The 22,907-nt window shown below is 41.4% G+C and overlaps 1 protein-coding gene across 5 annotated transcripts in view; it reads left to right on the forward strand.

Annotated features, from left to right (window-relative positions):
- Window positions 1-3,544: 3,544 nt before the first annotated feature.
- LOC148314546 (histone-lysine N-methyltransferase EHMT1-like) overlaps window positions 3,545-22,907 on the forward strand; it is a 31,525-nt gene continuing 12,162 nt past the window's right edge. For 2 of the 5 annotated variants that reach the window (XM_088287647.1, XM_088287652.1), the window contains exons 1-13: window positions 3,545-4,251; window positions 8,213-8,342; window positions 9,549-9,631; window positions 10,735-10,909; window positions 11,013-11,149; window positions 16,518-16,661; window positions 16,798-17,063; window positions 17,160-17,225; window positions 17,330-17,418; window positions 17,530-17,639; window positions 17,847-17,969; window positions 18,305-18,406; window positions 18,564-18,668. In XM_088287647.1, coding sequence (XP_088143773.1) covers window positions 3,910-4,251; window positions 8,213-8,342; window positions 9,549-9,631; window positions 10,735-10,909; window positions 11,013-11,149; window positions 16,518-16,661; window positions 16,798-17,063; window positions 17,160-17,225; window positions 17,330-17,418; window positions 17,530-17,639; window positions 17,847-17,969; window positions 18,305-18,406; window positions 18,564-18,668 — 1,872 coding nt within the window. In that variant the 5' untranslated portion in view covers window positions 3,545-3,909. The remainder of the gene's footprint in view (window positions 4,252-8,212; window positions 8,343-9,548; window positions 9,632-10,734; window positions 10,910-11,012; window positions 11,150-16,517; window positions 16,662-16,797; window positions 17,064-17,159; window positions 17,226-17,329; window positions 17,419-17,529; window positions 17,640-17,846; window positions 17,970-18,304; window positions 18,407-18,563; window positions 18,669-22,907) is intronic. The other 3 variants (XM_088287650.1, XM_088287648.1, XM_088287651.1) reach the window with 3 other exon arrangements.

The raw sequence follows: 22,907 nt of genomic DNA on the forward strand, positions 1-22,907 counted from the left end.
TGTGCGCAAATCTATTCTCACCACTGATAATTTCAATAAAGTTCACACATTTAAACTAAGTACTATAAATTTTATCATATGAGAATAATATAATAAATCAGTAAAGATCAGGACTACAATCCCAGTCATTCTTGTGACCCGTGCTTCTAGTTTCATTTGATAAATGCTTCTTGTTTCATCGATGTTTAAAATATTCAGTAAATATGAACCTGCTAACTTTAATTATCGACATTCTGTCCCGTATGTGTTTACAATAATGCCAGTAATCGTAATAGAATCCTTCACCGCGCCTCCTTCGAAGCCACTCTCTTTGAAGGAGGCCTTGCTGTCCCTGCCCTATGCGCTGACATTTACAAGGACTTTTTAATTGACTTCAAATCTTCTTGTTGAAACCAGGCTTTAGTTTGATCATATTCTCCTCATGGGGAATTTTATTAGTCACGTTTGTTGTCCAAAAAAAACATTGTCAAAGGACTTGTTTAGCCTTATTGATTCTTTTAATTTTGTACCGTATCTGACTTGCCCGACACATGAACAAGGACTTACTTTAGACCTAGTTAGCGCGAATAGTTTACCAGTGTTAAATCAGAATCAGAAATCCCTTTATTGTCATTGTACTCAAGTGTGCAACGAGATTAGAGAGCTCCCCTCTCCAGTGCAATACAACAATAATCCAATTAAATATATAAATTAGATAAGAGAATAAATAGTGAGATGGAAAATAATACTGAATAGGATATATAAAAACACAGCACGTCGCTGTTCTGCAAGGTATGTGTGGCCGTGTGTGTGTGTGTGTGTGTGAGAGTTTAGAATAGAGATGGCTCTTGGAAAGAAACTGTTTCTCAGTCTATTAGCCCTTGATTTGATGCACCTGTAGCGCCTGCCAGAGGGCATCAGGTCGAATAGGTGTGAGTTTGGGTGGGTATTGTCTTTGACGATGTTGCGAGCCCTTCTGAGGCACCGGGCGGCGTAGATGTCCGACAGTGAGGGGAGAGGGCAGCCTATAATCCTATGCGCCGTTTTGACTATCCTCTGGAGCCTCACTCTGTCCGCCTCAGTGCAGCCGCTGTACCAGGTGGAGACACAGTAGGTCAGCAGGCTCTCGATGGATGAGTGGTAGAAGGCCAGCAGCAGCAACCTGTCCAGGTTGAATTTCCTGAGGACTCTCAGGAAGTGCAGACGCTGGTGGACCTTCTTTACCACTGCTGTGGTGTTGTGTGTCCAAGAAAGGTCATCGGAGATCTGTACTCCCAGGAACTTGAACGTGTGGACCCTCTCCACACACACGCCTTCGATGCAGAGGTGGGCGGCACCGTCTTGTTCCTCCTGAAGTCGATGACGATCTCCTTTGTTTTTGCAATTGCAGTCTGTTGTCCTCGCACCAAGCCGTCAGTCTTTGGACCTCCTCTCTATAGGCTGTGTCGTCACCTTTCGAGATCAGACCGACCACTGTCGTATCGGCAGCAAACTTGACGATGGTGTTGTTACCGTGGGCCGTAGGTGTAGGGGGCGTATAGGAGAGGGCTCAGCACGCATCCTTGAGGAGAACCGGTGCTCAGCGTACGGGTGGAGGACGTCTAGGGGCCGAGCAACACAGTCTGGGGTCTGTTGGTCAGAACAGAACAAACTTAAATGCCTTGGACATTGTGATTTCTGATCACATGACAATATCTTTCTCTCCTGTGCTGATGTTAAATCTGCCGCTTTGGAGTGTAGCCGCCAGATTTTCGACCCCATCAGTGCTGGTTGTTTTGCAGATGTCTTTGATGAGCTTTGTGTTCCCTCTTCAAACAAAACAAACTCACCTCTTGGTTCCAGTCATTCTGCCGTGCTGTATTGGATTCGCTGGCTCTATTAAAAACTCTGCAGTTAATAGCGAGACCTGAGCCTTGGTTTAATGCAGTGGCGGGTTGTGCATTTCGCACGTAGGCTTTCAGTGAAGTCCTACTTGAATGAATCCCCCTCATAACACCATCATTTATGACATCACGGCTGGACAAATAATATACATACAGTGAGTGTTGGATGACTCCCTTGAAAGGTCAGTCTCTGAAATGGCCTCGCAAGTGTATCCGCAATTAAATCCACATTCTCCTTCGGCCATTGTGGTTTAAAAAAAAGCATAAATATGGTTTTACATTTTTGGAAAGGTCGCTAGTTACGACTTCCGGGTGTGTTGATTCCGCATTGAGCTGCCCCTTCACGAGTGAGTATCAAATCACAAGATGTTGCATCATCTTCAATGTCAGGCCAGCGAGAAGGCTCACTGTACCCAGCTCGTGATCTGCTTGGCTATCGTAACTGTTTATCAACTTTGAAAGCTCATTGACTTTGACAGAACAGATGGCCGCACAATTGTATCTGAAGGCATCGGACGAATAGTGTGTGCTACTGGTATCAGTGCAATCTGCGTGCCAACATGAGCTAGCTGAATTCTGATTGGATAAAAACTCCCATTAAAAATACAACACTGGGATATAATATCACATTAATGTGAAGAATAAGATCACGATTTCTTGATTATGTTAGGCCAGCAGAGAGGGCCTTGAAAGCCTTGACGCCTACCACTGATTTAATGATGTACTTGCACAGCTCAATAGGATTGCCGCAAAGCCGAACACAAGTAGAAAAAAGACAAACTGCATGTCTCTTATCCAATCTGGAAAGTATGCTGACGTAACAAACAGTGAAGAGGCCAAAAGAGTACATTTATCAAGCCTTATTCAGGTTAATTGTCACAACCCATGTGTACTATTTTAAATTATTGATTGTGTACTTATACTCCCTCCGCCCATTTTCTCAGACTCTTCCACCGAAAAGTGGAATAGATAACTGCAATTGTTCATTGATAGTTTCTACAGTTAGGACTCATCAAGCGTCTCCAGTTGGTCCAAAATGCTACTGCTCACCTCTTGACGAGTACTCACTAGAGGGAGCACAAAGGTCCTACTCTGGCGTCCCTTCACTGGCTCCCTGTAAATTTTTAGATTTATTTTTAAGATTCTCTTTGTTTTCAAATCTTGAAATGGTCTCGACCCACCTTATCTCTCTGAGATGCTCCCCCCATTAGACACCTGCCCGGTGCCTCAGGTCTGTGAACCAGACGCTAGAGGTACAGAGGACTAAGCAAAGGCTCTGAGACTTTTCTGTTGCCGGTCCCACTCTTTGGGATGATCTCCTGCTAAGCTTTCGGCAAGCCACCTCTCTTCCCATCTTTAAAAGTCATCTTAAATCTTTTAATCTTTGACTTTTGACTCAGCATGAGACTTGTTTTGGGGGGTTTTGATGTTTTTGTTCCTTTACAGTCTTCATTATTAATTTGTTCTATTGTTTGACTTACCTTTGCTCCATATACAGCACTTTGTATACAGCGGTGGTTGTCTTAAAGTGCTTTAAAATACCGTTGATTTTTTTTTTTTTAATTTTAGTTGTTTTTGCTGCCTTTCCCCCGTTCTATCCTCCAGTCCAGTAAGTGGCGGTAATGTGCCTAAACGCTGACTTGCCAAACAGCAAATAGGGTAGAGAAGAAGAAAGGGCGGAAAGAAAGGATACATATCGAGCAGAGAGTTGGAAACTGTTCATGTGTGAAAAACTTTATTAAAGATGCGCTGATCTTGATTATGTTTGGTTTAATGCAAGGAAAACACCAGAAAATATTTCACAACTAAACCATAACTGTAACTCGCCATACCACAGCCTCTGCAGAGCGGTGAGAACATTTGAATGTTACTTTTATTGGAGTTGTTTATAGGGTGACGCGAGGTGCAACTTTTCCCTACAGTTCACTTCATGAGCGACGTCAAACATCAGTTTTGAGTGCGCCCGTTTGTTGGACATTAAATGTTTGTATAACAAATTGTAGGCGGTAATTCATTTGACCAGCAGTTGAGTTTCCTCGGGAGATTCATGGACCGCAATGGAGTCACAGAAGGTCCTCGGCCAGATGAGGGACCAGTCAATAATTTAGGGACAGGTGTGAGAACCAGGGTCAAGCAAAATGAGAGGTCAAGAGTAAAAACAACTCCCTTTCACATAGTCAGCACACGACCGAGTGGCGCTCCGCTAAGAAGGTCTGGATCTCCAGGCTGCCTGCTACTTTGCACAACTGGACAACTGAACGCTCAGCTTCTTCGGAATGATGAACTTGTTACAGCATCCGTCGGAAGCTCAGGCGCCCAAACGTCCAGTGCAAGAAATGATTACGTCACGTCTTCTGAAAATACGCACGCAAGTACACGTGGAGATGAGGTAAGAATCTACTAATGCGCTTTTGTAGAAAGTAGAGCATAATATTAAATCCCACAAATGTCTGATGAATGGATCTGTCTTTGACGTTTGTGTCTCATAATTGATCATTTCAGCCCACTGCGTTTTGGAAAGAAAGTGGACATTCAATGTTCAATGAATAAACATTTAATTGCATGAGTGAGTTTCATAATATTGACATGCTGAAAAGCTGTACCGCTACTATCACACTTATAGTGATAATATGCGCAGTGATATATTTGAGCTGATTTCTAATGGAGTGTTTGTAATCGGTCCCTCCAATGACTGAGCGAAACATGAAGTGAGTCGAGAGGGCGTGGCCATACTCCTCATTAAAAGTAAGCGTTTTTCAAGTGGCCTTCTTTCCTAATTTCTCCAAAATGAAAAGATAAAAAAAAGAAAATGACATCCAATTTCAGTTTCCTGATCAAAAATAATATAAACTGAGCTTGTTGGTGAAAAATTGGCCATCTTGGATCTTGTTCTCCTTAAGTGTTTATCTTCCAGTCACTCACTCACTCAGTCACTAACATAGTACAGCACAATATTGTGTTGAATTACATCATCCTAGAAGGGGATTCCCCTTCTTGCGGCCTCTTCTCAAGGTTTCATTTTTTTCCCCCAGATCTTTTAATTGATATGTTTTTTTAAGTTTTTAATGTACCTTCCTGTAGGTTAAGAACATGGAATGGCATTAATATCTGTTGACTGTGGGCATTTGAAGCCATTTCAGACTTTTGTGATTAAGAGCTGTATACAGAGGTGTGTATTACATTTTTGGTGTGTTTCTCAGATGAGCACCAGAGGTTGTTATTTGATTCTCAATTTTTTTTTTCTCAAGCCACTGAACTGACCTCATGGTTGAATGCAAAGAGTTACACCACATCTGGGCAAAGTCGGGCCTGCAGGCCACATCCAGCCTATCCACAGTCTCTACAGCCTTTCGTAGGTCATATTAGGGCTGGGACAATAATTCAATGTATCGCAATGGTCACTGGATCAATATCAAGAGAAAATACCAGTGTTAGCCATGTCCGATGCTCGGCATTCCACTCATAATTCAAAATAAGGCTGTAAAATATGAATGCACTATGGCAACAATGAGTCAGCTAAAAAGATAAAGTAGTCCTAAGGTGGGTGGTCAACGCTAATGCATGCGCTGTAAGAGAGTATTAGTTCACTACACATGAAGTTTATAAGTGTGTGGGTGTGTTACTCGTAGATAGTCATATTTAACTGTCTCATTTGTTTGATTATATTTTGCCCTATTTTTTTTTGGACTAAACCGTGATTTGTGGTTGTTTGTAAAACAGTGACAGCCAGATTCATTCTCTACAAAGTAGTAACATAAATCTTACAAATATACATGTATTTACAGAATTTGTTTCTTAATTGGAATCAGTCTGACATGTTTTGCCTTTCATTCCTGATCATAAAACGGTCACAAGAGGATGGCTGATACTGATATCGTCTACTGTTGCGAGTATCGATACCTTGAATTGAAAAGTAATGGCCCTATACCAATACTCCTGCGCTCCAGGAGGGGTGTCCATCCAGTCCTACGGTCGCACTATCCAGCAAGTTTTAGATGTCTCTGGCCTCAAACACGCCTTATTCAAATGATTAGGATTGATCAGGTTTTTCAGAGCTTGCTGATAAACTGATCATTTGAATCAGGTGTGTTGGAGGAAGGAGACATCTACAACATGCTGGTTTGGGGTCCTCAAGAATTGGGGTTGAACACCCCTGGAGTAATCTGTAAACAGTTGGGTTTGGAGAGCAGCGATTTCAATGGAGTGTTTTCAACCAGGTCTGTAAAAATAACGGCAGTATTGGAATTGCCACAGTATTGCTGTTGTCATGTTACAATATTAAAAGCAACATATCTCTTTCATAACTGACTTTTTGCCCGCTTCAGCTAAACTCAGTATTGTGAATTAAATTGAACATGATACTTTAGCTCCTTAGCCAATAGTTACATGATACATTAAAGTAACGGGCCAATCCTATTTCTTTGTCACTGCTGTTATGATGTACCAAAACACAACACCTGTATTGTGTTTTTTATTTCAATATCATGCGGTTTTTTTTCCTTACAATATTGTGCGTTTTTATACAGTATTTCCAACCTCCCCACAATATTGTGGAAAATGATCGTATCGTGAGGTACATATTGTGGTATCACATTTTGACGTTTGGCTATACGTACATCCCTAATTTCAACCATGTTGTTACGAAGCGATATTAATTGTACTATGGCTGGGCGATATGACCTAAAATCAATATCGCGATAAATTAAGCCATTTTACCTCAATAACGATAAATGCACAATAAATTTCCACCCGTGGACCAAAATCAAAATAAATGCAGGAAATGCATATTAACTGTTTTTTTATTGACCAACTGGTACACATTACTTTCAATGAAAAATAAAAGTACAAAAATCATTTGTATAAACATTCCAAATAACTTGCTTTGCATGACTTGATCAATGTCACAAAGAACAGGAGAAAAGGAGTACCTCTCGCAAAATCTTTTGTGCAAGTAGATTGCGCCGAGGTGCTGTAATGCGATGTGCAAAGGCCTAGATTTGTGTAAAGGTCTCTTGTAAACAATATAAATAATGCCATGTGTAAAGGAGCTAGTGTGGTCGGCAAATAAAATGCTAAATAAAATGGGAAAAAAGTCAATGCAAATAAACAAGTGTGCATCATCGGGAAAATGTGCCATCTCGAGTACTCTGGTGCGCGGTCGCCACTTGTCGTCTTCGTCATGCACAGTCCGGTTCAAACAGGGATCCATGTTGCGACTCGACCACAAGTCGGATGTGGATGCAAAATGCTTGACATGTATAAGCTCCCGTCCCGATGTTGTCCATATTGGGAAGTACGGTTTGCGACAAATATTTCCGTACCTCTTGTCGGCTACTTTCAAGAGCCGTTTAAATCCTATGCGCTCCACGGTAACTAGAGGAGCTAAATCTTTAGCCATGTGCTAGGCTATCGCGTCCACCTCTTAGACATTCTCTCGTATGGTGTCGCCTCCGTTATGGGCTGTTGTCACTGGTCGAACCTTGCTTCTCCCTTTGAACTTTCAGCACAAGCTCCAAGTCAACAGCATGGTTGTGTTGTGAGTGGTGAAAAAGAAAAGGTTGGACGCGCTGTTTTGGGTGCTTACAACGGACTTTGTAGTTCGTTCTTTTGCTCAAACATCGTCTTTATGGAACCCAAAACATTTCCAAACGTCAGATGTCGAATTTTTTTTTGGGACAAGCGCAACAGGAACAACTTCAATTAACGTTACTTCGTCTTCAGCCGTGTCAGCCGCTTCTGGATTTGAATCGCCAGATTTGAATCGCCAGCTACGACAGCGTCTGTTTTCTTTTTTTTTTTGTTCTGCTGGGGGGAGTCACGTCACGTGACCTACAGCCGCTGTAGCCGTCTTAAAGGGGCATCAACATAGCCGCAAAAAGACAACACTTCTTTTTTTTTTTTTTTTAAACACCGAATTTACCGACATGGGTAAAATGATGTCGTCAGTGTATTAAATTTCGGTAACGGTAAATTTTCGGTTTATCGCCCAACCCTAAATTGTACTGTTTTTTCTTTGTGTATTTTGAAGAGTGCTGAAAACTCAAAAAATTAAACACACTTGTTGAGATAATCCAAATTTGTAGGATGTTTTGCCTTGAAAAATTTGGTTGATTTTGAAATTCTACTTCCTACTTTAGAGGCATTTGACTTTTGAGATTTGTTCTTCTTTTTTTTTTTTTATTCTGTGGATCCAAAATGTTTTTCATTTTCACTTTTTTCCTCACCTTCCTTCTTTCATTAAATCTATTGAATGTATTACATTTGACCTTGTCTTTCAATGTAGGGAACCTGTTTTTTGGGGAAATTGTTATACGCAGTAATGTATCTTCATTGCTGTCTTCTGTCTTAAGCCTGCTGAAACGAAAACAACGTTGGACTTGACTGATATGAACACTTGCGCATCACCTGAGGTCACAGAGATTTGTGTTAAAGATGGTGAAAAGAGAACTGCCTTCATCTCCACTAAACTTCACTCAGGTTGTTGTTGTTTTTTCATGTATTAAAACAAACATAAATGCCTTAAAGATATCACGATAAATTTTGCTTCACAAAGAGGACATGAGCATTTTTAATTAAAGAGGGAGTGTGCATTCTGATAATACATTAATGCTCCTGTGATTAGTGTATTTTAGAGTGTTGAATCACATAAGAAATTAATGTAGGAATGATTTTCTCAGTGCCGCTATCGAATTAATGTGTGCGGGTTCGAGGAAAACAGATTCAGGCAAGTCCTTTGGGCGACATCACAATCCATGCTTGGCTGATATTTAAATTTTCCATTTTTAACATGAATAATGTAGAATAAATTGTATCTTGTTGTTAGAAGAGCGATTGTAACTTAAAAAGGTACATTATGAGTAAGTAATGGAAAGAGAATGTACCTTTCTGTAGTAGTTTGTCTCGGATGTAGTGTAAATAAATACTACTGAATTTCAGTATATTGACTACATTTAATTTGCAAGCGCCTTTCAAGACCTTCAAGGACATCAATAAAAGCAATTAAAATCAAACTGTTCAACGAAAGAAAAAATTGGAAATAATATATAAATAAAGAAATTAAAAAATAGATAAATAAAATAGAGAAGAGGAATTAAAATGAATATTGAAATGCTTGATATTATTTCTCGCAACTTACTACAAACCCAATTCCTATGAATTTTGGACGCTCTGGTAAACCTCAGTGAAACGGAATACAATTAATACACAACTGGGAGCGACATTGAACAGCTTGAAGCCTCTTTTTTGAACAGTTGTAAAATATGTTAAGTTTCGTTAACTGCCCGCATAACGTATCTCAAGTCCGTGCTCGCAAGCCATCAGACAAAAAATATCAGAATGATGGCTCATATCTCAAAAGTTGTAATTCAGGTCATTCTTATCTCAAGGCACCACTGTGTGTCACAAGTACTTAAATACCTTGTCAGTGAAATGCAATAGCCTTAAACATTCATTCAATATTATTTCGCTTATTTAGTCAAGAGTTCTTCTATTTTATCATCATATTTTTTTCCAGCAGATGTGTCCCATTAGCACATGTTCTTGCCTGACAATTTTACCCACTATGGAGCTAGGCCTTAGAGTCCATCACAGCATTTATTGAATTGTAGTAACTAATTGAATGTTTCAAGTAATAAATCACCCGTGTGTTTCCCATTGGCTGCTTACATGCATGATGTTTCTTCATAGCTGTGAAGAAGAAGAAAAGGAAGATGGGACTCTACAACTTTGTCCCAAAAAAGAAAGCAAAGCCCCTGAAACACTCAGAAAAGGTGAGTTTTTGCACATTGATAAATAATACGAATGCTTTTGTTTCCTAAAAAGTTTATTTTTCTGAAATATTTTTCACAAGATCAAAACTACACTACATTGGCTGACAGACATGCACATTGGCTCCTGGCGCAGATGTCTCTCGCACTCGCACTCGCACACTCAGAATATGTATTTCAAGAGTTAAACATTCCATGATGCATCCATGGTGTTTGTCAAGCTATCCATGTTACTGTCCACACATATCACAATCACCTCTCCCTTTATGTTCTCCCCATTTGTTGCAAATATCCTTGTAGTCCCATGTCACTTCTTTTTCATTGTCAAGCCAAGTTTCTGATACCACATTTTTGAATTTGTTTAATTTGGTGAAGTGTTCTTTGAGTTTTATCACCGTAAGTTTCAATGACACTTCTATTAAAATGCATTTTCCATTTTGACTTTTCCGTTGAATTCATTGTCCATGTCGGACTCACAAAAAGAACTGTAGTGATTGTTTTTGTAAATGTGATTGCTCGGAACTGAATTATTCTCAGGGTTTAATGTCTTGTGTTCAATGTATTTGAAGGTTTTAAAATAATCCTTTTTGTTCATGAGTTTATGATCTCAGTGGCGTCTACCAATGTTTTGACCCTGTATAGTTACAGTTCAGAGTCACAGCTTGCTGGTTTGTTGGTGCTGAACCTGATTCTGTTATTATGGTGTACTGGTGCGGGGGGGGGGTGAACTATTAGTTTGTCATGTCAACAAAAAGGCTTATAACAATTTTCCCCTGTAATTCAAGTTTCTCCCTGAGAATTATTTGCTTTTTTTATGACCAATAATTTTGTTTTTTTATTATTTGCACTCAGTAACTTTGTGAATGTATCTGTAATTGATTGACTGGTGAACAGTGCAGAGTGTAGGGCCTTGCCTTTTTCTCATTGTTAGCTTGGATAGGCTCCAGCTCTATGTGACCCTGAATAGAATGAGAGTTATTAAAAATGGATAGATAGATGAAAATTAAATTGAAGGCTAGCGCCACATTCACCCCCCACCCTGTATTCCTATCCACACACATTTCTGTTTTCAATAAAAAGTATGATTCTCTCACAACACTGTGCAGATGAGCCATGTTGGAGTAGATGGGATCATTTCTATGATTACAAAATCGGGAGACGCAGCAAGTATGAGAAGAGAAGCACAATCTGCAGAAGCAAACCACGTTGAATACACGGAGCTGAATTTAGCCTGTCTTGATCTGAAAAGTCAGGAAGAGCTACTTTTACCACACTCATCGGGTAACCGTTGCATCTCACTGACTGACTGTATTAATGTTCCGTAAATAGTACAAGTACAATCACTTTTCTACATATATTAATGATATCTTTGTATTTTGACCAGAACTTGCTGAAGTGACAGAATCAGACCTAACTGAAGAGTTACCATTGTGCTGCTGTCGTATGGAGATTCCTCCCTGTGGCGGAAGATTGTCTGAACAGGATCAGACCTGTATGGCCACGGAGAGCGCAGATGGAACGGTAAAAACGAAACATGAGTGAAACCTTTAGGATACTTGGAGTGACATTTCCACCTTGCCTAGAACAAATTTTCGAATTAATACTTTGATCAATCCAGAAGCAACCTGTTTGTCAAGTATTTGAAATTGATGTACCGTATTTTCCGTGTCACAGGGCGCTCTTTAAAGTCCCTAATCTTCCCCAAAACAATCAAAGCGCCTTTTAAAGCGACGCGCCCATTATATGGACTAAGCATTACTTGCGACTATCAACCCGTTTACTCATTGGGCTGTTCGGAGTGCATGTTAGCACACCCTGCTGGACAAAGTCTGAGTCATCTATGCTTAAAATTGACTGTGACTTATACATTATGTGACTATTGTGTTTGGGTGATGGTGTAGGAGAAAGCTGGACAAAAGGGCAGCTGTCCACAATGTTGTAGTCTGTCTTATCATTTATGTTATTGAAAGCAAGAAACGTCCCAGGTTTAGACAACAGACTGCAAAAAGCCCCAAGCACAACAGCACATCTCTCTAAACAGCCATGTTATTGGCTGAGTCTGAGTGCCTCCCAAGAAGCCATTGCTATAATCTTTTTGTGTTATTTTTATTTCTTTTGGATATATAGATGGCATGAGAGATACATGTTTTGTGTTAATCTTATTTCTTTGTTTCATTGTTTGCTTGTATGCTGAGTTTTCTTTTGGTTTAGATTTGAAACCGTGACTCTAAGGAGTGTGGTGACCAGTGAAGTCCCTCCCCTGACGTTGTCTAGAAGACTATTGCCCAGACACCTTCTATTGGTTAGAGTCATTGTTATTGGCAATGATCCCTAATAGTTTCATGACATCTTTACCTCACCTCTGGCAACGATCTCTTGAGTCCTGGGGAGCTGGCACTAGTTAGCGCAAGCAGCAGCCGAGCTAGCGCGAGCAGCAGCCGAGCTAATGCTAGCGCTAGGCGTCTTATGACCGCAAAAATATGGTATATTCTGTATTTTATTGAATTATAATAGACACTGCTGCTGCTCAGACTGGGCTCATGGATCAAATTCAGGGGTGTGAAAAGTAGGGATGTAAAGATTCATCAACAATCGATATAATATCGATCTAATCTGCTTAAAATATGCATCAATGTAAAAAAAACCATAATAATAATAAAAGAATTGATTGGGCAACACCATGCGAAAAATAAATGCTTATTCTCAATGTCTTGTCTGCAACGCACATGCTCATTTGTGGTATTCTGAGTCGTCCGTGATGCAAAACCGAAGGATTATTGGTAGTTGAGTTTCATGGCAAACCCGTGTTAGCGGTAGCAACAGAGTCCAAAAGTGGGGATATTTCACAAAATTACTTAGATGGACACTTTACCCTATTTTACCGCAACCTTCGATCCTTACACTTTCGTCCTTCCGTCTTTTTAAAGTCTTTCACCCTCAGCAAACGTCCCTTTCATTGCAGCACGACGAAGATTCTTGATCACCAAGAATTCATTTATGACATGTTCAATAGTGTCTGGAAGCTAACTATAGTTAGCACACACAGGTTACGGTGTGTGCTTGATGCAACTCTTATAAGATGTCCTTTATGGTTTGTTAACATATTGTAGCGTCTATTATGGATTAAGGAGGCATCAGTCTGCAAACTCAAGTTTATTAATAACCAAAACAGTGTGTGTTGGTCCGTGTTTGACATTGAAGGAGAAAGAGAGAAAGATTGTGAGACGCTTTCTCTACCGAACGGAGTGATGCATTCATGAACTGAGAATTACTAGTCCTCAAAGTAACAAAACATATATGCCACAAGCCCTAATTAACATCACATAAAATTATAACGCATAATTTAGTTTGTTGCTATATACTACATTATGCTGCAAAACGTTTTTTTTGTTGTTGTGTGTACCTTGTGCATTGATTTTGTAAATCGATGAAGTACTTTTAAGTTACGCAAACTAGTGAAGAAAAGCAAAATGTTCTGGATGAAGGTTAAATAAAAACCAAATTTAAAAAAATGTTTGTTTTTAAAAAGTGTTTATTTTAGTTTTCTTACGCCCAGTGCATTTTCCTACTTTACTACCGTACTGAGTTTACAACCTTTTACATTTGAAACAAATAGTTTCCAAATATTTCTTTATGTATTCACAGATAGTTTTGTAGTATTAGTGATTGTGTAGAGTTTTGCTTCCATTTTAAAATACACTAAACATTTACAGCCCAAAATTTTAAAGCCACAGTATTGCCTTCAATTTAAGCCTCACCATCATTTCTAAACAATAAAGTTGTATTGTATTGCCGGTACTGGCTGCAAAGTTCAATCAAGGATGAATGTTGTATCATCTTATTAATTTCTACATACCTTAAAGAATTTAAGCTATTTATGGTCATATAAGAGCCGCTGCTTGCTAGTGCTACATGCCACAATTAACAATTAGTCGACTAATCGCAACAACTGTTGGTGATTTTTGGTCGACGACCAAAATGTGGCAGCCCCAATTTGCATAGTCACAGTGCTCTCTCTCTTTTTCTCTCCCTGCCTCTCATTTGCTCCCTTGCCCGCTGTCAGGTTTAAATGCCCTGACGCCGTTTGGGAGAGCTTAGCTTACTGAAATAACTTACTACAGGTGACGGCCGAGGCCAGAAGGAACCAGGCAAGGTTGTTCATTTTTACCGGCCGGCAGGGAGGGAGGGACAGAGAGCGATCAGTTGACATGCTCGCAGCTCCGTAGGACTCCCTGTCTTCCCGCCCCGCCGCCTCTGCTTTTATTAGAGCTTGAAGCAGACTCATAACGAAACAGAAACTAGCTCATCATGGCTTACAATGAAAGCAAGGAAATAGAAACTAAAGCAAAAATGTAAGTGCGTGTGCAATCTTAATGCAATTAGTGTATAAAAACATGATTAAAAATACACAAACTGATTATATAAGGTTACTTGAGGTTATTATGATCTTCAGCTTATCTTACACCCGCTCTGGCACTTGCACTGTCAACTGAACTGTCAGTTAAAGGGCCAGTACATGCAAATTACAAATACTTGAATTCCAAGACTGGTTGCCATCCAATCGCAGGGCACACAGAGACTAACAACCATCCGTGCTGACACTCAAACCTAGAGACAATTTAGTCCTCAAAGTTAGTCCTCAATTAACCTGCCATGCATGTTTTTGGAATGGCGGAGGAAACCGGAGTCCCCGGAGGAAACCCACGCAGGCTCGCGGAGAACATGCAAACTCCACACAGAAAGGCCAAAACCCTGCACCTCTGCACTGTGAGGCCATTGTGTGAACCAGTCGTCCACCATGACGCACATATTTAACAGTTTTTTATTTATTAAAAAAAATATTGCTGAATAAATTCACACTTATTTGAAAATAATATCATTTTATAGAGCACTAATTATTTTATGATTGAAAACTATTTGCTGTGATTGTCTTAACTTAGTTTCTTATTAATTTAACAAGTTAAATAACTGTCAATAAAATAAAACAATATTATAATAATTTTACAACTATTAACATTTTTAAAAAGATTTCCCGTGATCTTTGATTTGGTGGTGCTTATACTTATCACAATTGCTTCACACTTGGCTGGAACACCACAGCTTGATGGAGCCAACAGCACCACAATCTCTGCATAAAGCAAAGATTTAATCTAGAGGCCACCAAACTAGACGTCTGTTGCATCTAGAAGTAGAACGTCCATGTAAAAATAACGGAATCCGTGACAAAGAGCAGCTGAGGTGTACTCTACCCCTCACTGGAAATGAATCAGACTTCATGCCAGCAATGCAGACCAAAGTCTTGATACCGGTTGTACAGGGACCGAATGACTCGTAGCTGTGGGTCCAGTACCCCAGACTCCAGGAGCACACCTTCGCAGGAATCCCTGAGCAACACAGTCCAAAAACACTTGTAGACTGGTTGGGCAAACTCCCACATACTCTCCAGGGCATGGGTCCTCAATCCAGTGTCCTGCAGGCTTTCCAACTCTCACTGCTGCAACACTGCTGATTCAAATAATCAGATAATCAGCAAGGTCTGCAAAAGCTAGATAACGCTTGTTCAGGTTTGTTGCACCAGGGGGAGATAGAAAACGGGCAGGACACCGGCCCTCGAGGAACATGATTGAAGAACCCCTGCTCCAGGGGTTGCTCCACTGATCCGTTGTTTACATGGCCAGGGCAAAATCCACAGTGCTTCTCCTGAATCTGAGATTCCTCTTCCTGACAGACCCTCCACTCCAGAACCCCAATTCAACCTTACCAGGTAATGTTGTTACCATCTCTTTGGTACCCTTTCTGAAGAAGGACCACCCCCCTGGTCTTCCAATCCACAAACACTGTCCCCAAGGTCCATGCATTGTCGAGGCATGTGAGCCAACATGTCCCACCACATTCCCATCCTTGAGAAACTTCGGCCGGATCTCATCAGCCCACTTTAGAATACCCAGATTCTGCTTCTTGATTGAAAAGCATGTCAATGGAATTGAGCTCATTGACGTATTCCACCTACGACTCACAATGTCACACTATCCATATTTTTAATGGTGCACTGCTTCGCCCTCCTGAGATGGCGGATGGTGGACTACAATTTCTTCAAAGCCGCTCGGAAGTCATTCTCCATAGCCTTACAAAACTATTTCCTAGTTTCTGTGTCAGCAACAAACAAATCTTCAAAATATTTGGCCTGCTGCTACCTTCGTCCCACAGGTATGAAAAGCAAGATAGGACTCTTTGTTCAGCTTCACGGCATCCCTAACCACCGGTACCCACCAGCCGAGATGTCCTAGTGCCAAATGAACGCATGGATACCCTTATTTTTGAACATGGTTTTTGTTTTGCTCAATCCTTGATTTGCACAGAAGTCCAATAACAGAGCAATAATTGGGGGCGCTTAGGTGGGAGTGACTTAGGGGATGCACGATACTAGAAAAACATGCAATATGTGATATGGATGTTGGCTACAGCGGTATCGATATTATTGCAATGTTTAGCATGTACCTAAAGGAATCCCATTTTTATATTTAATAAAAGTACATTTTTTTTCATGCGGCAAAATAATCACGCTTGATGTGCTTTTAGTGAATTTCTTGTAATTCTCCTAGATAATGTCTAACTATTGGGTGGCGATGCACATTCGAGTTTGCGTCCTACTGGTCAAATTCAGATCAAAGCATACAATTCCATAGGAAAATGATTGCTTTATTGCTCTTTGTCATAAGCATATTGCATGTGAAAATATTGCAATATAGATTTTTCCCCCCCAATATATTGTGCAGCCCTACACTGAATGAATATTTGTTTTTCAAGGTCATTATTTATGGTAATATTCAAGTGTATTTGAACTTTTAACAGTTTGGATCAAAGACAACGTCTTGTTTTCTCTCCTCAGCTGAATCGATGTCAGAGAGATGTGATAAAGCATGAAATGATGAGACCTTCCAATGTGGTCCATTTGCTGGTTCTGTGTGAGAATCACAGGGCCAGCATGGTTAAACACCATTGCTGCCCTGGCTGTGGGCTCTTCTGTAGTGTGGTGAGAGCACTCCTGAGCATCACAAAAATACTGTGGTTGCACTCCCATCTTAACTTGTGAATATTGACTATACCGTATTTAATATGGATATTTTCCTGCTTATTCCTATTCATTTGCTGTGCTGTTTGTTCCTTAGGGTACCTTCATGGAGTGCCAGCCCCATGGTAGCATTTCCCACCGGTTTCACAGGGATTGTGCCTCAGTTTTAAAGGATTGCAGGTTTTGTCCCCATTGTGGAGAGAATGCCAGCAGCGCGAAAGAGGTCACGGTACCCTCACCCTCCCTCCAAAGATCATATAGAGAACCATCACTTCCACCTCCTCTGCCAAAACCTGCTACACAGATACTCAGAGCTAAAAAGACTTGTGAACCACAAAGGAATAGAGAGCTGAACTTCAGCAGGTAAACATTTTCTTTTTAATCATCCAAATGAAAAACATAACAAAATACAAAAGGCATAAGAATCTAATTTCCTTTGGAATTGTTCATTTGCTACAGTGGCAATGCAAGCAGAAGTCCTATCGAATCACTAGAAAATATACTGATGGAACTAGATGATGAAAAGTAAGGTTGCATTTGAAATATTTCATCATTTTGCAAACATCCACTCCTTTGGATGCTTTTTCATCTTCAGAATAAACAATTCATTGAGCTTCATGTTTTTGTAGCCTGAAACCAACAAAAAAAAATTATCCTAGCGGACAGCTCTATGTTTCTGCAGAAGAAGGGGAACTCCAAAGAGTTATTCATCTGTTAGGTAACTTAAATATATTATTTTTCCTCGTCTTACAAGCGGCACCAACTATTTGGTCTCACTGAGTGTTTTAGTGCCATTATGCCTAGTGTCAACTAGCAACTTTGTCTACAGCAGTTGATGGAAAGGATCCCAACACTCTGATGGATACCCAAAACAAACGAACACCCCTACATGCTGCTGCTACTGAAGGGCATGAGGAAATTTGCCATATGCTAATCCAGGTTAGAAGCAGTACATTTTCTTTTTTTTTTTTTTTACAACACACACACGCACACACACTAATTATGTGATACAAAACACCACCGTAATTTTTTCCCCCCCGAGATTGCTCATACACCTCATCAACCCGTACATGTTAATATTTATGTAGTGGTTCGGAAATTTAACACTTGTTGTTTGAGTTATGAGCTATGTGTGTGTGTTTATAGGCTGGAGCCAACCTGGAGATGTTCGATGAAGAGCAGAGAACACCCCTGATGGCAGCTTGCGAAAATAACCATTTAGAGACGGTAAAGTACCTGATTAGGGCTGGAGCCGCTATTAACCACAAGGTAAGTTCTGACACAGCACACTTACTTGAACACATACACATGAGCACTCACACACCAGGCGGACATTCGACATAAGGAAAGCCCATTTATTGTTGACTTCCTAACAAACGATTGTATACTGTAACATGACAGGTTTTCTTTGATTGTCCCATTCAAACACCTTTGGTCCTGTAATTGCTCTGAACATTTTGTGAAAGTAAAATGTTTGTTGTATTTTGAAGTTGAACCTTTTCCAGATCTATTAAGTTGCTCTTGCTATCATTTCCAATGAACTAGTTTACATATGATCGTGTCTTTTCAGTTGTTCCGTTTTTTTAATCATATTTTCACATCAGGATGTAATGGGTTTCACCTGTCTGCATCTGGCATCTAAACTGGGACATTATGACATTGTGCAACATCTGCTCTCCAGGACATCCAAGTACATCAATTGTCAGGTAGAAACATCATATTTAATTCAATAGTTGCTCACCGTAACCGTTTAAAACACTCAGCTCTGTCAGCTTTCAACCGTACATCTTAGAGGTAATTAGTGAACTATGTGTTTGAATATGAAGTAGTTTTACATTATTAGTGTAACTTGTGATTGAGCAGGATGATGGAGGATGGACTCCCATCACCTGGGCAATCGAACACAAACACAAAGAGGTGTTCTACCTGTTACTGGCAAACGGGGCAGACGTTAACATCAGAGACAAGGTAATTTCAGACACTGTTGATTGCGGTGAGGGTGTCACATTTGTTTATTGTTTACATTTTGTTCCCTTGTATGAAGAAGAAATTTTGAATCGCAATTGAACATTGCCTTCTTTTAGCATGCATGGTAGAAAATCACACAGATGTGACTGCTAGTTAAGTATTTGTTTGTTTTTGTGAAGTGTTTGTGTGGACTATCTATCTATCTATCTATCTCTCTCTCTCTCTCTCTCTCTCTCTATCTATATATATATGTATATATGTGTATATATATGTATATATATGTATATATTACAAAAATTAAAGCGTTAACTCAAGATTTATTTGGCAAACGGGGCAGACGTTAACATCAGAGACAAGGTAATTTCAGACACTGTTGATTGCGGTGAGGGTGTCACATTTGTTTATTGTTTACATTTTGTTCCCTTGTATGAAGAAGAAATTTTGAATCGCAATTGAACATCGCCTTCTTTTAATATACATGGTACAAAATCACACAGATGTGACTGCTAGTTAAGTATTTGTTTGTTTTTGTGAAGTGTTTGTGTGGACTATCTATCTATCTATCTATCTATATATATCTATATATATATATATATATATATATATATATATATATATCTATATATATATATATATATATATATATATATATATATATATATATATATATATATATGAAACTGTCCCATGTCTCGTATTGAAGAGGATCTGGAAGACTAGAACTGGACAGAGTTAGCACAAGATGAGGTTTTAGCTCACCTTCGGGGACGTGGTGAGGTGGAGGAGGTAGGTTGGGCCAGTCACGAGGAGTTTGTTTCAGCAGCGTAGGGCCATGGGTCCATCTTCTGCCTCGGCTGATGTCTTGGAGGGTGAGGCCATGGGTTATATCATCTACCGGGTTGTCTCGTGAGGGCACGTATCTCCATGCACCTGCTTCTGTCAGTTCTTGTATCTCCGCCACACGTGTACCCACGAAGACCTTGTATCTGCACGAGTCTGAGTTCAACCAGGTTAAGACCGTTGCGGAGTCTGACCATAGGGTGCAACTGCGTATGGGCAGGGTTAACTCAGTACTAATAACTTTGTAGAGCTGGGCACCTGTCAGGGCGGCACACAACTCTAGTCGTGGCACAGACTGTTGCTTTTTGGGTGCAACACGTGATCGGGCTGCAAGGAATGCAATTTCAATTTCCCCCTCTGCATTCTCTGTCCTCAGATAAGCCACTGATCCATATGCCAGCTCAGAGGCGTCACAAAATACATGAATGTCTCTTGCACAGTTAGGTTGATCCAGACTGGGACTAGTGTAGCACCTAGGCAGGGCTATCTCAGCCAAGTGGACTAATTCTGCTTCCCATTCATGCCACCTCTCCAGTAGCTCTTGTGGAAGGTGTGGATCATCCCATTCTCTCTTCCTCTCCCACAGGCGGCGCACAATGACTTTAGTTCGAGTGGTGTAAGGCACAATGTAGCCAAGGGGATCATATTGGCTGGCTAAAACTCGATAGATGTTTCTCATTGTAGTCACTGTGCAGTCAATGTGTCTGTGTTTGTATGTGAGAGAGTCTGACTTGCAGTTCCATTGGAGTCCAAGTACGGGCTCCTGGAGGTCAACTTGACCTTGGCTGAACCACAGCTCACAACTGGATGACCTCATGTCTGGTGCAAGATGTTCGATGACACTGGGATCGTTGCTTGCCCATTGCCTCAACTCGAATCCGCCCTCAGCCAGAAGATAGCGCAGTTTGTCTACAAGAGTCTTGGCTGCTATTGGACAAGGGAGACTAAGGAGACAGTTGTCCACGTAGAAGGACTTGTGGATGACATCACGTACATCTTCTTCCAGTTGGCTGTGGTCAGTGACATGTTTCTGCAGCACGAATGTTGCACAGCAGGGGCTGCAGGTGGTTCCAAATGGGAGCACCTGCCACTCATACACATCAGGTGGGCGGTCCCGCTGCATGTCTCTCCATAAAAATCGCAGCAGGGGTCGATCTGCTGGCAGGAGCATTACCTGATGAAACATGCTCCGGATATCACTGCTGAAGGCAACGGCATGCTCCCTGAAGCGTAAAAGAACAGCTAGCATGGAGGGCCCGAGAGTGGGACCTGGTAGCAGGAGTTGGTTAAGGTTGTAACCTTGGTAATGGAATGAGCAGTTGTACACCACCCGATTTTTCCCATTATGTTGGACCTTATGGTGCGGTATATACCACGCATCTGGGCTGTGCTATACTTCGTAGTCTGTCAACTTCACGACATAGCCAGCATCTACAAGCTTCTTTATCTCCTCTTTGTAGACAGCAGCTTGTTCTGGGGAATTGGCTAAGCGCTTCTCTATGCCTCTCAGGAGTGGCAATACTGCTACAGGGCTGGCTTTGAGGAGAGGCATGTTCTTCACTCGAAGAAGGGGTGTGGCATAACGCTTAGCGCCATTGATATCGACTCTCACCGTTTGTTCTTGAAGTAATTTAACTGCCTCCTGGTCCTGTCTTGACCGAACTGCTAGCTTCTCGCTACGGTAGGGAAGCACCTCCATCTGCCATAACTTTTCAACGCATGAGAAGAGCTCTGTGGATGAAGGTGTGGACGTAAAAAGGCAGTGACTTACATTCGGGCTTGACTTGATGGCTTGGGCTGGCCCTTGTAAAGTCCATCCAAGGCGTGTCTTCACAGCTGCTGGCCCACCAGGTGGTCCTGATCTGACTGGCTCTATAGGTGTGATGAGGTGCGTGTTGTCAGCACCAATCAGCAGCATCGGCTGGACCCTATTCACTGAAAGAAGAGGCAAACCTGACAGATGTTTATACTTCTGCTTAAGTGCGGCAACTGGATGAGAATGCTTTGCTAAACTCAGTTGAGCGGCTGTAAAGGCATTCGGGATAGTATATATCTTTTCAGGGCTGTCAGCTGGCGAAATCGTGAATGAAACTGACGCTCCATGGAGCTGATCCAGTCCTGGTCGGATTGTACGGAGAGCCATCACCTCCTTTCTTCCTTTAAGGCACAACAGTTTGGCAGCAGGCTGGAGCAGTATTGTCCGCTCAGAGCCATCATCTAGAATTGCATATGTCTCCAAGGATTTGTCACCGTTCCTCAGGAAGACTTTGCTGATCTTCAGCAACACCTTCCGGTTGAAGACTGGGCGATCTGCATACAGGACTCTGTTGGTTGTGCTTACGAGGCAGCTTCCTGTTGGCGGTGAATGCGGTGCTTGTTCCTCCTCCTTTCCTCTCTCATTCACGTCATGCAGCACAAGCAGATGTTTCCTGCCACAGTCCTTACAGGGGGCTTTGAGCGTGCACTTTGCCGCTTGATGATTGCGTCCACAACGCCAGCACTTCTTATTGACTTTAATCCACGTCACCTTTTGTTCCCTAGTCAAGTCCTTAAAATTAGAGCAGCTGTTCAGGAAGTGCTTGTCATTATCACAATATGGACAGTAGGCCTTTCTCTTTTCCATCATATTTGTCTTGTCAGCTGGCTGTCCAGAGGCAGGTGGGGTTGCTGCAGAGCTTGATCCCGAAGCTTTCTCAGTGTTCAAGAGGATAGTAGCAGACTTACTTGAAGATTTAGTAGCGCGCTTGTTGTCATGCCTCTTGTTGGACGGCGCGTCTCTCTTGGGGGGCATAATGCTGTCTTCCTGAACTTCTAGCTCATATTCCAGCCAATCAGCAAATTCGAAAAGGGTCGGAATGGAAACTCTAAGTGGATGGATGAATCTTTTAAAGCTGGCATTGAGGTCGTGGGGGAGTTTACTTAAGAGCCTCGAGACATGAGAGCCACAGGTTAATTCAACCTGACCTTGTTGACCCAGCTGTTCTAACATGCCCACTAGTGAGCGCACGTTGAGAGCGAATAAACGAAAGCTCTTAGCATCACCTCTACGTATGTTTGGACCATCCATTAGCGCTGCGATCCGTTGCACAGCAAGCTTGTGGGGCTGTCCATACATCTTGGTGAGAGCCAGCATCGTATCTGTGTAGGGTAGCCTGGAATTACAATAAGAGTCAGCCACGAGTGAGGCTTCTTCACACTTAAGATGATCAGTGAGAATCTGGTACTTGTATCTCTCAGTGGCGTCATGCGGTAATAAATTCTCTAAGGCTAACTTCATACGTGCGAACCCTCTGGGGTCTGGTGATGTGAGGCTGGGAATGGTGGGCTTTGGTCCTCTGTATGTGGTCTCTCTCTGTGGAACATGAGAGTAGGGCACTCGGGGGAAGGCTGAATCTCTGC

Source organism: Idiotropiscis lumnitzeri, unplaced genomic scaffold (genome assembly GCF_059441095.1).
Source record: "Idiotropiscis lumnitzeri isolate Australia: NSW breed Sydney's pygmy pipehorse unplaced genomic scaffold, RoL_Ilum_1.0 HiC_scaffold_271, whole genome shotgun sequence".
NCBI classification, from domain to species: domain Eukaryota; kingdom Metazoa; phylum Chordata; class Actinopteri; order Syngnathiformes; family Syngnathidae; genus Idiotropiscis; species Idiotropiscis lumnitzeri.